Consider the following 17,222-nt stretch of genomic DNA (forward strand, 5'->3'; position numbering starts at 1 on the left):
GATTGCGCGGGCAATCGATCCAGCAGCCAATTAACGAAAGGAGAAAAAAAGGAGCTACGCTCGAATAAAAGCGCGCGCGAGCTTTTCTCGTTTTTATCTGTCTCGCTCTCGCGCTCTTGGAGCGCTCAATTGGTATAACGAGCACTAATTGCCGCGGTTCGCCCGAAAGAATCTATTTGCGTCGTCGGAAAGTCGCTCCTTGACGGCGGCAAAGCCAATAAGCAATTTTGCGCCGCGCGTAGCCCAAAAGATCAAAGACAAGCACGATAGGAGAGAGAAGATGGTGCGCGCGCGTGTCTTCGCCTGTTATTTTATTTTATTTTTTTTTTTCACTTACTCGAGCGTGTATATTTATCGGTGCACGGTTACGTTGACCACATGGCCTTTTTGCTATTTTCGGTGTCGGCGGTCTACATATGCCGGCGACTAGTCCGATTACCTGTCCGTAGCAGCTGTAGTCGTGCTGTGTTGTCATTGTCTGACGTCTGATATTGCACTGTCGAGCCTCGCGGCGAGATTGCGACTCTCCAGAACTATCTGACTGCATGCGGCTGCTGCTGCATCAAGCTGCTTGTCAGTCTACTCTAGACGTATATGTTTCCTACGGATCAAACGGATCATTGAGCTTTCTTTCTCGCTTCGATGGGCAATGCCATTGTTTACATTCTTGATTTTTACGAAAGTGCAATTGAATGTAGGCATGCACAATCTTTTTTTTAGAAATATCCTCGAATGTTAGCTCTAATTGCTTGTCAAGATGCATCTACATTTATAGATATTTTTTAACCACCTGAATGAATTATCCCAGTTGCTTTCATTTCATAATAGTCATTTGTAAATCGTGTAGAAATTCAGATATAACAATGTAATATTTATTTATAATTACCTTTCTTAATTTAGATTCAACATTACAAACTTTTGTGCTTTTCAGTAATTTTTCAGTGAGTCACTAGGTGGGACACTTTTCCACTGGCCTACGTATTGCATTCAAGTCTTCATAATTATAATACTATGCTGAACGAAACAATAAATGAAATTATTGAAATAATTTGCAATACGTTTTTCTTGGAGATGATTACTTTCAAATAATGCCTTAAGAAAATAAAATACAATTAAAATAATTCACGAGGAGTGTTCTCTCTACTGCTTTCTTAATCTTAAATTGAATTTTGGCGGAGTAACATGTGCGGCTTGGAAACTTGATTAATGTTACGTTTTTCCATAACTTACTTTTGTAATGAAAAGAGAGTTCGCGAAGTGTTAGTTTGAGAGAAATTTGATGGTTAAATACTTGTCATTATTAATACTTCGCAATTCAGGAAAAGAAAAATCAACACCTATATTGACGTAAATCATTATATTTGTGCGTATCATACCGAACGTATGACTACAAAACTCATTTGACGAAAAGTGCGATGCACAATGAGGCGATTAAAATTACAACTGAGTGGCAGTGTGGTAAAAGACAACGACGCTGTAAGCCGACTTACAATTACGAAGGCTCGTCCGCGAAGCTCAATTTTACAATACAGAAAAGCGCGCGCGTTAAGGAGGTTCGCCGCTTCACGATTTCACTTTGTCATCTCCGGCTCATCCGGCACGGCGTGGCGGTGCTTAGTCGACGAGTCTGCATTATGAATGCGAGCCAATTTAAAATTCATTACCGGCAGTGCGCGCACGGGCGCGAGAACCGAATCTCCTCTCGCGTCTGAATGGAAAGAAAGAGGAGAATGTAAGTGTCTCGCCCCGCTCCGGCGAGCTGTATACATCGCCGGCACGTACACGGTCGGAGGGGATAATTGTTCGTCACTGCTCCGGCCAATCTTCCGGCCCTTCTTGTTTATTTAAATGATGCGCGCGCGAGCTTTCCGAAGGGGCGCGCGAGCGAAATTAATGACTGTTTGCCCGTCTGCGCCTGAAAATCCGCGCCGGAGAATGCGATACCTCGGAGGCGCTGGCTTGCCCGCACTTACGCGCGCCTGTATCGCGCGAGAAAAATAGACGGGCGAGGGCCTTCCTTGAAGCGCGCGAGCGCGCGAGCGCACGAGTAATTCGGATTACGTTCCACAGACGTACCGCTGCTGGATGAGAAAACAAGGCTACGAAAATAGAGAGAGAGAGAGAGAGAGAGAGAGAGAGAGAGAGAGAGAGAGAGAGAGAGAGAGAGAGAGAGAGAGAGAGAGCTGGAAAACCCTTGTCGGAAGTGTAGAACCAAGTCGCGCCGCTGTTTGACTTTCGGCCGTTCGACTCTTCCTTAGTTTGTTGCTGCTCGACTAAGGAGGCTATAACTTTCGTCCAAACGTACCGCGTTGCGAAATTTTTGTATGTTTTCACAGCGAATACTTGACCACTGACCTGGATCATGTTTATAAGCCTGAGCCTGAGCTCTCCCCCCTGCAGTGCGACCTGTGTGTCGTTTATAATTACCAGAGATTCAAATAAGCTTGTCGTCATTTCGAGTGCTTCCATTCAGTTCGTACATAACTCGAGACGAGCTGCTATCCAATGTAATCCGTTCAGTTATCGATCCGAAACAGTAAGGAAATTTCATTTCTGAATATTGTTACAGCTGCATTTTGATTTAGGATGGCTGTTCACCATCTCTCATATCGGAATGGAACTAAGAACTTCTCTACTTATTGACAATGTTCGAAAATGATCCAGCGCAGTGGGGCGAGAGAAAACATCGGAGCAGCATCGAAAATTCTTTTTGTTTCCCTGGCGGAGCAATGAAGACGCGACGGATACAAACGCGGCGACAACGAGGGTGTAAACCGGCGGACAAGGCGTAGCTGTCTGTAGGCAGCAGCGGGGAGAGCGGATCAATCGCGCGCGCCCGGCACAGCAGAACGCCTCCACTCGCACTTCTTTATAAATGAGACGAAGCCCCGAAACGAAAACGAAGGAAGCGGTTCAGATATTCACCGGTTGATTACGCGCTCGCGCGCGAGTCCCTTCTTCGGCCTTCTCCCCTCTCGCTCTCGCAGTCGACAACGAAAATTCCCTCGAGCGCGCTAACTCGACAACTGACAAATTAGCCCGGCATACCGACGACACTTGCAAAATGGGGCGACAACCCAAAGGAGCAACCGAGTCTCTCTGCGCATGTATATATAAGCTTCGGAGTTTGGATTACGTCAAAGATACTAGATAGTATCCTGTCGTACTGCACCTGCGAAACGCTGTGTCACTTAGTATAAATTTCGGCTATTTGCTGGCTACAGTTTGCGAGCTTTGCATCATCGAGTAGCTCGCGCGCGCCTCCGCCTCTTTCAGTCGGAGTTTGTTCATTTGCATTTTAAGTGAGTGACGGCACTGAAAACAAAACGCCTTAAAGTTTGGAAAGAAGTTCTCGCCGTGACCTAGTACTCAACGGTTTTCTGATTTATCGTCTTCTCCGTCTGCTTTATTTTGTCGTGCCGTGACAGCCATATATTTTTTTTGCTATATTCATTAGACGTCCTAGAAAATTTATTTCAAATGCACAGCACAGTTATTTTCCAAAGTTGTCGGAGCGTTCGTGTAAAACTGTGGCCCTACAAAGATACTTTCAAATGACGAATGGATTTTCATAAATTTTGAGTTGAGTATTTTACTACTAGAGTGACATTCAAAATTCCATTATGTTAATCAAGTTAGCTTTTCCCATTGATCGACTATCAAACGAAAGTTTGATTTAGCTTATAAATGTCTCTTAATTATCAACTCTTTCGATATTCCGTTGTGCAAATAATAATACAAACATTATGAACCCGATAACTGTTCGCAAAAGAAACGTTATCGTGCATCCCCTATACATTTATGGATACGTATTAAAAATAAATGTGTCTACGTATGGAAAGTGGCGTGTACTTTTGGAATTTACTACTAGGCGGAAGAATTGTTTTGGACACCGTTTATCGGCTTGTAATTTGATACGAGCTTAAAATTGTTAGCACTCATATGACAGTGAGCAAAACGCGAAATCTCCAACGAAACGCATAAATATGCAGGCAATACAAGCGTGAAATAAAATTGTGAATCATGAACAGTCTCTCGCAAAATATCCAGCCGAGATCGGCAGTGCGATCGCTGAGGAACCGGGCGGCTTGTAAGGCCGCAGCGCGTAAAATGCTGTTGCGCGTGCTATATAAGTGGATTGAAAATAAAAGCAGGGGGAGCTCGTTTTTTCCATCGCTCGCCGACACCCTCGCGCGAGCAGAAAAAGTATCGACTCCGCTGGAGAATTGTTATTCGCGCGGTGTCGCTTTCACGCGGACTGATAAACGAGCGGTTTTGCAGTGTAGCCCCTTTTAGCGCGCATTGCTTGAATGTAAACTCACCCTTCTATGCCAGCTCCCGCTACGCGTATACCTATATACTCGCACAGATCCGCAGTATCGTTTAAGCTTAGGCGTAAATCGTTTTCTCGGCTTTAAACGATTGTCGTCGCGCGGAAACAACGGAGACTCGACGCCGCGTGTTTGGCATGGAATTAATCGGCTGTGCCTTAAATCGATTAGCCTGCGGCCTGGCTTATTTTCAAGGCGGCGCGCGTCTCGCGACAGCTGACGATTTTACGTGGCAAAGCTTCAGCCGCGCCGGGCATACCCCGGGCATTCTAATCGCGCCTTGCGTCCTCAGTTTTACGGGATGATCTTAGTTTTCGCGGGCGAAAATATGGGCGGCACGTTGCGCCGGGGATGCAGAAGCTCGTTAAACATGAAAATTTCATATTCCCGGAATTAGTTTTACTGCGCGGCGACACAGAATCGCGCGCCCTTCTCCCGTAGCCATCAAAGGCAATAATAACAATTCGTCAAAAGGCCACAAATCACTGTGTGCCAAGTTATATTCAGGGCACACGTATGGCAAGGGCGAATCTCTCCTACGTATACGCGACAAATCGCACGACACTCGGGCCTTTGCGCGCAGAGCAACTTCACCCAGGATAGAGGCTACAGAGGAAAGATTAGACCTTGCGTATGCTGTATGTGCGATGTGCGTTGATCTCCTGGGGCCGATGTCTCAAACGACGACCAGGGACCACATATGCCGCTTATATGTACTATGTGCGCGCAGGTGAACGGAATTCTCGAACGAAACAGAAAACCATCGACGCCACGGCTACTGGCGTGGCCTTTGCGGGTCTACGGCCGCGATAAACTTGAATAACGAAATTCTTCCGTGCGATCTCAAAGTTTGACAGTTTATTGGGATACTTCGTGGTAATAACTAATTTATAGGTAAAGTTTACGATGAGAGTGTTAGGCTGGATATTTTGGTAATTTTTCTTTTATCTTGAATCTTTGCGTTGTGTTCGAATCTCGTATGTGTGCTTTTCGGACTATCGCGCTTCTTTCTGTTGAAACTTTAAAGCTTCGGATGCGCAAACTTAAAAATTTCGAATCGACGTTTTTTAATCGGCTCAAAGTAAACTTTTGAAAAAGCAATGGATTTGCAAGGGGGCATTTTAACGCAACTTTTGGTGACGTATAAAATTTCATTTTAACAGATTAATTACATTACAGAAATATTTGGAATGTAGATTACGATCTGGTTGGACGTATTAGAGCACAGCCAGATAAATCTGAAGAAACGAATTTTTATTCACGCGTAAAAATGCAAACGCAATAATATTCACGCTCACGAGCTATCGAACAGGAGGTAAGTCAAGTGTTCCTAAAACACATGGACACAGGCACGCTCGAACGCGAGAGGCATTGCCGTAGAAAGTAAAATATGTTTCACTCGGGAAAGAGCGACACGACACAGGGGTAAGGGCGATAACTTTGTCATAGGCAATTTGTACAAGTGGGCATGCTGGGCTATACGGCTATTCGACGCTTGGGATTCGAATTTATGACTTAATGTCCCGCCGGCATGCCGCCAAACTAAGAGATACTGTATCCTATATACACGCGACCCGCTCATCCACCTCGTTTCTATCGGTCGCACGTATCCACCTATACTTCCAATATTGAAATTAGATATCACGTGCTTTGAGAAATAATTAACTTGATTTAACAGCACCGGGAATCGTTTTTATCTCTTCTATACGCAATTCGTTTATCTATAATTAAAGATACTCGTTGCCAATCACGTTTCGGCTGAATTTCTCTATTGTTTGAATGATTCATTAACGATGTATGTTGCCGGTATACTATATTGCAGACCCTTTATGAAAGTGTTTCTATTCAATAACGGAATGCATGTGATTAGATACTCCATTTGCTTGTATGGCGGGTGGGTTGGGTTCGTTGTACACTGCTGGATTATAGAAATGTCGATAGTTTCCGATTTGTCTTTTTTAAAACAGTTGAAAACAATTAATGGGGCTTGGTCGAACTCGCAGATTCATTTTTGCGTTAGTGTTACGTTAAAAGTTGATTTTTTTAATTTTAATATGAAATATAGTAAACAATGTGAATTATACATTGTCAAGGAAGAAAAATAGACGAAAGGCTTTTCCGAACTGAATTCTTTGTTTAAACAGTATTTTATTCAGTAGCTAAATAGCCACTGTACTTTTGAAAACACCGAATATCCCCAAGGAGTTAAGAAGCAGCAGGAAGCGCGCGCAAAGACGCCACCAACTGCACGCGCACACATGTATTATTCGAAGAGTAGCGAGGAGAAAGAGTAGACACGTCCGAAGGAGATATGTACCTCATCAGCGTGAGGCATAATGTGTCGGCCGGCATAAACATTTATCCTTGGAGGAAAATCCCTTACGTTCACATTGGTATTCCGCGAGGAGCATCCTACGTTTCGGAGCATTCGGGGGACATGTGTCACGGTAAAGACGGGATCTTACCTTCCTCTCCCGATGGCTCTTTAAAATTGCATCGGCCGTAAAGGCCACGTGCGATTTTTAATGTCGTACCGATGCTCACGACAATGACTCTGAAAGTTTTATTAACGGTTATCGGGGGCGAATGCCGACGAACGTGGCGCGCATTCATACGACTGCTTCCGCGACTGACTCTGTCGTTTCTTTTTTTTTTCTGATGCTCTACAGTGCGTTATTGGGTTTCATTTGACGATTATCGTTTAACTGTTTACGTATTCATTGTATTTTTTGCTTAAATTTTTCATTGTTTTGATCAGTACACTCATGAAACATAATTTACCGCGCTGTACTTCAATCGACGTGTCGCACATGTCAGTTTTTCTAATGCAGACATGTTAACCTATTTCAATAAGTAGAAGCCCTGCTGCGTGTCTTTTACTCATTCATTTTCTAAATTTTAGTACTCTCTGCAGTTTATTCCGAGTAATTAAGTCGTTCGACCTCGATAATGGACGTGCTGAAAAGTGCTGGAAGATGTTTCCTCTTCTCCAAATGTGGTTGTATCCCTGGAAACTCTACGGAGAAAATCTTCAAAAGTAAGTGAATTCATAACCTCTAACGTTTATTTGTACAATTCTTATTGAAGCTGTAATGCCATTTTAGGGTGTTTTATTCTCCATTCAGAGGGTTCTGTAACAACGTGGGATTATTTGAAAGATAAATTAGGTATCAAAACAAAAAGTGAGTTTTAAGTTATTTTCAGTAGACAACTAAATCATTACGTTAGATAACGTCCATGTATCAATTTAATTGATAAATCGCAGATACTAAGCGAGATATACGAGAACAATTGGATGCTAATTACGCTGAACCTGAGACTATTCAAATACCGGTTAATTCAAATTCGAGAAATGAAATATGGTCACCTAGTTATAGAGGCCGGACAGAAAATAAACGATTTTAATTCAAACCGTTTACAAATATCCTTACGCAATCAATAAATTGAGTTTTACAATTGGTAAAATTATTAATATGTGTAAATTGTAATATACTGTTGTTATAGTAAAAAATACCTCATATATTTATGCAAGTCTTTGTAAATACGTGGTTTTTTAAATAAATTGAAATATATTAAAATAATTGGCGGAGAACATATGTAGAGAAACGAGTTGTTTTTAAATTTACATTCAGTTACACGATTTGGTCGCTTTTTGAGATGTGAAATTTACAAAGTTAATGTCATTTGTTAGAATCGAAACTAATTTCAGATTAATGAAAAAAAGAAACGATAATTTTGCAAGTAAATAAAGTCATTTTGATTTAGAAAACTTTTTGCGTATTTTGCCACGCACGTTTGTTATGAAATTAAATATTTTTATAAATATGTTTCCTCGTGTTTTCAATTCCAAAATAAAAATTCATCTTCCGTGTAAAACGAGAGTAAATTTCTCGCAAAATATATTTACAGGTTAGATTGCGGACATTCTTAATTGAATCGTTGCTTTTACTGTATCAACAAAATTGTTCCATTAAAATATTTTTAGCGAGCGTTGCTTTGGCGGAGCGAAAATTGAAACCGCAGAGTGGAATATTGTCGAAATTGAAGGGATTATTTGATAAACCATCAGGTATGCTATGCAGCTAGAACAAATGATGTTGTAGATTATAAGCAGTAGTTTGCGTGTTATTTTGCGAGATGATTTTTCGCTACAAATGTAATCGTTTCGTTTTTTATTACTTGTAGAATATGAATTCTCGAACGTTAATTTACTACACAAAAATAACCGACCTCGTAAATTTAGTGCGTGGTCGAATAATTTTGCATTGATTAATATAAAACCGATTGCACAACGAATGGTGGAAAATTCTCAGATAGATTATTCATGCCACTATGCTTCGAAACGAAATGTATCGGGGCCATTCGTAAAAGATCCAAAACCACCCGTTCGAGAGCCAAACGCGCCAGAAAGTAATGTAAAAAAAGACAAGACCAAAGAAGATCGAAAAATCAAAAAACCCGCTGTGTATGTTAAAATGGAAGAGGTTAGTGTTCCGCAAGCTAATCAACATGAGCAACAAGCAGTTGACGAGATTAAAAAAATACTGCGTCACAAGTGGGGTGTGAAATTGGTGAAAGATGTTGCTCCTCCAAAGAGTGATACAACAGGATCCAACTCAGCACCGACTGTCGAATCGATAAACAAAATGCATTCCGATGACAGAGTATTATTAGCTATCGTTAATAAAACCGACGACGAGTTGGAAAATTTATACGTCGAACGAAAAAAAGGACATACCTTCAAAATGGACAAAATTTCAGTTTTACAAGCCACCGAATCCGACGAAACAACTGCTATAGATACAGAATATCAAGTTGCTGCAGACATAAAAGAAGGGGAAGAGGCAAGTGTGTGGAAAAGCGCAGCATCCAAGTCGACGCGCCGTGTAATAGAAAAAATACCAACGCCCGAAGAGCTGCAAGTAACCGAATCAATATTCATTCGGCCAGAGCCACCTGCGCAGAAGTCGGATGAAAAGTCCGATTTTTTGCATTAGATAGGAGGGTAGAATAATTTTTCTACAGAAATAAAATTATTTTTTAAACTTAAGCCATTGTAACTGAAAAAATTAAGCAAATGTATTCGCATTATTGACAATTGGATTTGAATCGCTTTAACTCATGTGGTGAGTATTCATCTCGGGTTTTGTATTTATTAGTGGACATTGTACTACCAAAGCTTTTAGACTTAAATGAAATCACGGAACGCAAGTATTCCCGGTGTAAGAAATCAGGCATGTCTAATCACATTTATATTTATTAGAGAATTCATAGCTTACAAAACTTTCGTTCCGAGAATACATATTCTATTAATTTTTTTAGAATAAAATCTCAATAATTCAAACGTAATTGGACATACAGTAATATAGACATTTCAGATGTGTCTAAACTAAAGGAAAATACGATGAAGATGGAAAGTGCAAAAAATAAAATAGATCATTATCCCTGGCGTCTTTTTTCATGGTTTGGCAAAACTTCAGCTGGGATGACTATTTCAAATGATTTTAAAAATGTTAAAGAAGAACAAAATAATGATTACTATACCTCATTATCAACTAAGCCAAACGAAGTGAGAACCACTACTGAACTAGATATTCTACAGAAAGACCCTGAAAGTCAGATAAATGATCCAAAATTACCATCAGGTAAGCGACAAAAAGTTTTTCTCATTACTACTTAATAGCAGAAAAAGTAAAATTGTGAATTATTTAATTTTTTAGAATTGACAAAGTTTGTTGAGAAGCCAGCTATTGTAGAAGCATCTAAACTTACGACTGAGTTGCCCGAAAAAAGTTTACTTAATTTTAAATTGCGACGTTTACAATGTAAAATTAATTTTATTGCCCATTGGCGTTCTCCGATGGAATTCTAATTATAAATTTTAATATGCAGCAATAAATAAAGGAGAAGTGAAACAGATTTACGAGCTGAAAAATTACCAGTACATCAAGCTAAGTGAAATGAGAGCTGCTGATGAATTAGACATTCTACAAAAAGACCTTGAACGTCAGAAAAATGATCCAAAATTACAATCAGACAAGCGATAAAGAGTTTTCCGTAAATTCCAGTTATATTTGCCGTCGAATTCTATATTTATATATTGACTCGTGATTATTATTTCATTGGACAACATTCAGTTCAGTAAAGTAAGAAAATATGAAAAGCAGTAACCTCCTACAATTTTATTTAGCCTATTACAATCAACGCGTTAGTGAATCATGATTAGCAGATAAATGTTTCTCTCCAAACATCCAAATATCAGCATGTCACCGGTGCCAGTAGTTGTCGATAAAAATAATTAAAATTCCTTATTTACGTAATTACAAAAACGATCTCATGGCGATTCATGGAAATACAGCTTCTTGCGGCTAACCACAATATTTGGCTACAGTTCAATGACTTGCCAACTAGAATCCGCAGTAATAACACAAAGTCGCATCTGTTGATAGGATAGGAGAACGAGTCTCTGCTGATTTGTCGTCACGGTCGCGTAATTGGTGAACATTTCTATCTCTGTGCTCGCACGATCGATGTTTACGTTGTGTAGCTTGAGAACGGTTTGCCTTCGCGCGGAGACGAAACATACGATGAACTTGTATTACCGTTGAAGCTAATACTGTTAACGTAAATATTAATGATTTATTGATCATTACAGTTAGTCGATTAAATTTATTTACGCGATTAGAAAGGCGTGCTGAAAATTCGGTGTAGTTGAATTAATATGAGGAGGCTTCGTGCACTGATGAAAACTTCTATCAAGTATTTCAATGTATTTAATTCCAAGCATATATAATATGGCTATCGCACGTTTATTATCGTAAGAATAAGTGGCTCGCAATCGAAGGTGATAATAATGGTAATAATAAAATCTAAGCTGACGATAATCGTAAGAATGAAAAATCAAAATTTCATGAAGCGTCACTGTATCGCAAAAACTTTGCGAGAAGCTAATCAATAAAATCTAGCAGTAAAAGCAAAGCATTATAATCTCATTTCCGCTACAGCCAAAATGTAAAAAAGAGCGACCGCTAGATTATTACGTGTGACTACTCTTCCCGTAATAGCGTCGTCGTCGCCGTCGCCGTCGCCGTCGCCGTCGCCGTCGCCGTCGCCGCCGCCGTCGTCGTCGTCGTCGTCGACGACTACCGCGCGTCGCAATTTGCAGAGTCACGGATCGATTCTCATTCCTTCCGATCGAGCAGATCGAACGACTCGATTACCTGGCAGCCGTCTCTTATTACCAAGCGCATACGCACGCTCGCAAGCCACTACTACTGCAGCACCAGCAGTCGATGAGATTTTGCAGTTGGACCTTTTTCTTGCCGCTGCTGTTACATTCGTCGTCGTCGCGCGAAATCACTGCGGCGAGTCAGTCTAATGGTTCGTTGCAAATGCCGCGCGGATTATTCTTTTGATAGCGCTAGAGATTTTCTATCGCACAAATCGGCGCTGCGAGGAATTGCGAACTCGTTTAAAAAAATGTGTACGTTTGTATTTTCCTGGAAAACAGCCGGTTAATATAATTAATTTTCGAAAAAGGGGAGAAGAGGGGAAGAAGGACAATGGAAATCAGATAAAACACTACTCACATTTATTAACTGTTAATGCTCATAATCAATCCTCCGAGTCCTCTTTTGTCATCCTCTTCCCCTCGTTGATTCATCAGACTTTTTGCCGCACAACTTACCTCTCCTCGTCTTGTTTCTCCTGCGGAAGCTCCTTCCTTCACATATGCGCTTTCGCTCTCCTCGGCGTAGCGCAGCTTCGTCAAGAAGCCTAGAGAGAGAAGAGATGATATTATCTGGCGGATCATTCCTCCTCCTCCTTCTCTTCTCCCTTTTCCGCGGACTCTGCTCCTCTCTTGGAAAAGAATCAAGCCGTGGGGCTGTATATTACTCACGCCAGCGTGTTTTCACTTGGCGCGGCGATCGGCGCCGATATCATAACTCCTTGTCGTAGCGTCGCGCCGCCGCCGTGGCTGATGCTGCTGCCGCTGCTACTTCTCGGCAGCTATGTACCGCGATAGCAATTCCGATAGACGAGGCGCGATCGTTGCACCCAGACATAGCCGCCGCCTCACGAGAGCAAACTCCTAAAGGGACGTCAGATGTGCGTTGCGTGCGCGTCTCGTGATTGTCGCCTCTCCTTGCTGAAATAACAAAACAAATCGGCCCGGGTTGATCAATTTTGGTAAGGGCCAGACATTTTTCAGTCGCGAAATTAGAACGTAACATAAAGCTTTTGCTCCTGCCGTTTGCCACGGATCAGCGGCTTTTTTTATATTTGCTGCATGCTGCGTTCTTACGAATCGGCATTGACACGTGTATTTCGAACAGATATATATTTATCGTGCGAGCGCAAACGATAATAATAAAAGCATGCGGAAGAATAACGAAAAGGCCGCACGCGCGAATCGGAAGAGTGAACGAGCGTCCGGCGTTCCATCGTCGTACTCGTCGTCGTTGTCGTCGTCGTTGTCGTCGCGGTAACACCGAAAATAGATGGTTTACAGCCTCCCTTAAATACGTCAACGTTTATGCGAGAATTTCCGAAAGTAAATCGACCCGTGGAATGTTTTCCTAAGACGCCACTGGCAAGGCTCTTGAGCATCGTCACGAGATGATGCGATGTGCTTAGCCGACTCGAGCTCGACAAGAAGATCCATATTCCGCAACCGTGCGGTACGCAACGGCATCGTGAAGACCCCCTTCATAGTTAAAAATGATCGCTATTATTAAATCCACTTATCGAGCGCGGCAGCAGTATGTATACATTATTTACGATCGGATACGAAAAACTTTTGACGACTGAAGCCTTCGTTGCTAATTTTTCTTTCTTTTTTCCATTGAAATTGAAATTCTAAATAAGCTGTTTCTTTTGACGTGAAATATATGTGCATAGTATTATAAGAAATAATTTATTAAGTTAACATTTCAAAATTTAATGCATTTTATATTGTATAACACCGTGATTTTCGTGTTATTTATTTAGGAAAATTTTATGAACATTTTTCATTCACAATTATTCATAATTTTGTTTGAAAAAACATATTTATACTTCAATTAAAATGAATATTGAAATTCAAGTATTGCGAAAAAGGGAAATTCGGAGACATCAAGAAATGAGTGAGAAGAAGCATAGGCTCGAGGGCCCGTCACTCTTACACGTTGCTGTCTCTCTCTCTTTCTTTCTTGTTCAGCAAATGCCCGTAGATGACAATGCTTGAGTCGGTCAGGTAGGAAATATACTTGTGTTGCCTCAATTCTAGTAACCAATATATTTTCCACGCTCATTCTAGTATGCGTGAGAATATTATGGTAATTGTGATTAATATGGATACCATAAAAGCAAACGTAGTTTACAATCTACAAGTGCAATATTTCTAATTTCATAATTTTACATATAAATGCATGTTGGACAATTTTTTTGGGGTATTTAAACAAAATAACTTCTCAAAATCTCAATAAATTAAGAAGCTAAATTCTTCACGAAGCTAATATTATTTCACCATGCTTTACAAACTTTTTATAGCAGAATAGGATATTGCTAGAAAGTTGTTGGATATTGGATATTTAAAAACATGTAAAAAATATTCCAAAACGTCAGAGACAAAAGGACTCACAATACGCCAAAAATCTTCAGATATTTTCATCTTTTTTCCTCGCCCTATACATATATGTAAACATGGCCAGTAGCAACTATGTTTTAGACAATTAAAGGGCGCTGCAACAGTCAAAATTTATGTGTATTTATACATATAGTCTATAACTAACAATAAATTAACTTCTACACTCATATCTTGCAGTCTCAATGCTTAATGCTCAAGAGTCAGTGCTCCATAGTCATTAATCTCATTCTAACATTATTAATGTTTGCATGCGAATGTATGTTATAAATTAGTACAAATAATGTATGTATATCGACAATCATTTTTACACTAATAAAGAATGCTTAATATTGAACGTTTTATGTTTAGTCTCTTTCACATCTAGGCAAAAATGGCTTTATCTTTGAGTAGCAGTGGAAAAATGGATATTGCAAAAAGAATCCTTGTCTGGGACTTGAACTAACTTGATTTTATGAACAAAATCATGGAAGAAATATTTTCAATGTCAGAACTTACAGTCAATAATGAGAAATACCAAATCAGCATTCATCCAAATGGATGGCCCAAAGATTCCAATTTCTCAGCCCAAAAAACAGCCCCAATTAGTAATTGTTATTATGTTATAATTCATATTTACTCTAAAAATATATATTATCAAAAAAATTAATCCAAATATAAGAGCCAACCCCAGGGAATAAATAATTATAAATTAAAACACATTATATAACTTAAATGTTTCGCTGGATATGTTCTAAACCTCTTCAGTAATTTATTGTTATATGCGACAAATTATACATCATTACAAAATGATTTATGATATTTTAGCTGTGAATAATTATATTCAATATATAGATAGAGGAAGTGTTTATAGTAAGAGATTAATATCTGAAATACTTCAAATCAATATTATGACAATACGATTAATAAACAGGAAGACACATTAGGTCTGAATTCCCGATATACATATCCAGCGAAACGTTTACGAGGTACAATGTGTTTTGATTTTTGATGTTTTGTTCCCTAGGAATGGTTCTCATATTTGGATTAATTTATTTAATTAGTTATTATGTCTTTTGCGAATCGCTGCCATTTCTATTGCGTGGAATGTGCCACTTTTATTGCAGAATACAATTTATATAAGTTTGATAAGCTCCTTACGGACCATGATTTTATGAGAAGGCTTAATTATATTTCGACGGAACATAAACTCATGATCAACTCAAATCATTGAATTTTGAACGTTATTTCAACTCAGAAGTAAACAGTGTTGTTAAATTTTGTGTAAAATATCAATTATTATATACGGATAAAATGATTTTATCACTCAAATAGGAGCATTTTCTATACCGCCATGTTTGAGCATTCTACGAAGGAAAGTGTACAAAACGACGTACATGTCAATGACATCGAGTATGAAGTGTTTGCTGAAATATTACAATTCCTTTATTCGGGACGCGATATAAATATGAAAAAGAATTCCAAAAATCTTCTAATCGCTGTCGATAAGTATGCTGTTGACGATGTGAAATGGATATGCGATAAATATCTCTACAATAGTCTATTTGTTGATAACGTATTTAAGTATCTCGAATGATCCCATGCACATAATGTAGAAGTATTCAGAATCAAGACCATAAATTTTATATTATTAAATGTAAAAACACTGATAGAATAGTCTATTTTCAAGTCTATTGTAGAATTACCGAAAGATTAAATTTTTGAAATTTTGCGATGTTTCGCAAAAGACAAAATTAAAATAGAATGTAAACATATAACGTGAGAAACTCGTAAAAATATTTGAGTGTATTCGTAAATATGTGTATTAAATGAATAAGATGTATTAGTAAATATGAGTGCTGTATACAAATTGCGATAAAGTCAGATAGACACTTTATTGATAAATACCAATAACCTTTATTGAAAGACCACACCAGTACGTTTACCCTGTAAATACTGACGCTGCGCTCACTTTTACTAAATTCAAGAGGGAAAGAGAAGGGTGTTTATCTCTCCCTGTGTTTTTCCGAAAATTCATTACTCTACAATGAATGGCTGTCGCTAGGTCTATCTATATTCGCGTACGAACTACGTACGAACAACCGTCACTGTCGGGAATAATGTCATAAAAATTTCTCATTCGTACCCCGACGAGTGGCGCTTGCGTGGCGTCAAGAAAACTGGAAGTTACAGTCGATCGAACCGCAGGCAAATTAATAACAGTTTCTTGAGTGGCTTGAGCTCTCGTCGACGTCGGCGACGTTTTCACGCTCGGAGCAATTTTTAACGAGCGGCGAAGGACTTGCGTGATAATTACACGGCAGCGCGCGCGCACCACTCGAGAAAGGGAGAGAGGGAGAGACAAAACTCTTTGGCGGTGAGTGCGCGCGTGCACGCGAGCGCGTAATCTTAGCGTAATTTTTTATCCTTGGCTCGCATGCGATATCCACGCGAGTCGTTGAGCATTTAACTGGGGCTTGCGAGTGTCGCGCTCGTGACAGCCGTAATTTAGCGGCGCTCGCTCGCGTGCAAGTCAGCGTTTGGTCGTTCGTCGCAGCCGGCGCGTGGAGTGACATTGCCAAGTAGAAAGAGAGAGAGACAGAGAGAGAGAGAGACAAAAAATAAGAATCACGGAGCCGAGCTCTTGAGCTTTCCAGGCGGATATCTTTCAATTATCCCACTAATATGATAGGCGGTCGCCGAGTCGAGTTGCAAGTCAGCATTGCCTCGTTGCCGCCAGCTATGGCTACCTACTGTTTCTCTCTCTCTCTCTCTCAGCCCCTCAGCGCTGCAAGCAGTGATTAATCGACGTCAACCGCAGCGGCGCTCCAACCGAGGATCTCGGCTTTCTGCGATTTGCGCCAAATTTGTTTTCTTCAGATTGAGCATTGGGGCTACGAATCGAATTTTTAACACTGTTATACTTCTCCAAGATAACGTGTTTATAGTAAAACGAAATGTCATTTTTTTCCAAAGTAAAATCGCTTATAACGTATGAGTTGATAACAGATTTTACGGAAACACGCAGTCTATAGAAAATATATGTAGCATTCTTCTCAACTTATCGTAAATCATACATGAAAGTACTGAGTTGAAAGTAATCTTCAGCTTATGCGATCAAAAGTATACAGCAGCTATTAGATGTCTGTACATTGTACAGGAAACAAGGATAGCCTTGCACGACCGAGCGCTCAATCGATCTCGTTTCTTTCCTGATATCTTCCCTCGCCTTTGCTCGAATAATTGAAAAACTATTCGTCACACCATTGATAATTGAAGCTCGTGCG

At 40.0% G+C, this 17,222-nt stretch overlaps 1 protein-coding gene and 1 long non-coding RNA gene across 2 annotated transcripts; one reads left to right on the forward strand and one right to left on the reverse strand.

Moving 5' to 3' along the window:
• Positions 1 to 7,215: 7,215 nt before the first annotated feature.
• LOC131663600 (uncharacterized) lies at positions 7,216 to 7,801 on the forward strand. Its single transcript, XM_058934077.1, has 3 exons — positions 7,216 to 7,368; positions 7,436 to 7,513; positions 7,597 to 7,801. The coding sequence occupies exons 1-3, from the start codon at positions 7,281 to 7,283 to the stop codon at positions 7,734 to 7,736; spliced, it is 306 nt and encodes a 101-aa protein (XP_058790060.1). The 5' UTR covers positions 7,216 to 7,280; the 3' UTR covers positions 7,737 to 7,801.
• Positions 7,802 to 11,694: 3,893 nt separating this feature from the next.
• On the reverse strand, positions 11,695 to 12,439 carry LOC131663560 (uncharacterized). Its single transcript, XR_009301862.1, has 3 exons — positions 12,232 to 12,439; positions 11,921 to 12,107; positions 11,695 to 11,830 (listed from the first exon to the last, which is right to left on the reverse strand). It is a non-coding gene; the product is annotated as an uncharacterized LOC131663560 (long non-coding RNA).
• Positions 12,440 to 17,222: the final 4,783 nt, after the last annotated feature.

Source organism: Phymastichus coffea, unplaced genomic scaffold (assembly GCF_024137745.1).
Source record: "Phymastichus coffea isolate CEN01 unplaced genomic scaffold, Cenicafe_Pcof_1.1 PCOF00036, whole genome shotgun sequence".
NCBI lineage: Eukaryota > Metazoa > Arthropoda > Insecta > Hymenoptera > Eulophidae > Phymastichus > Phymastichus coffea.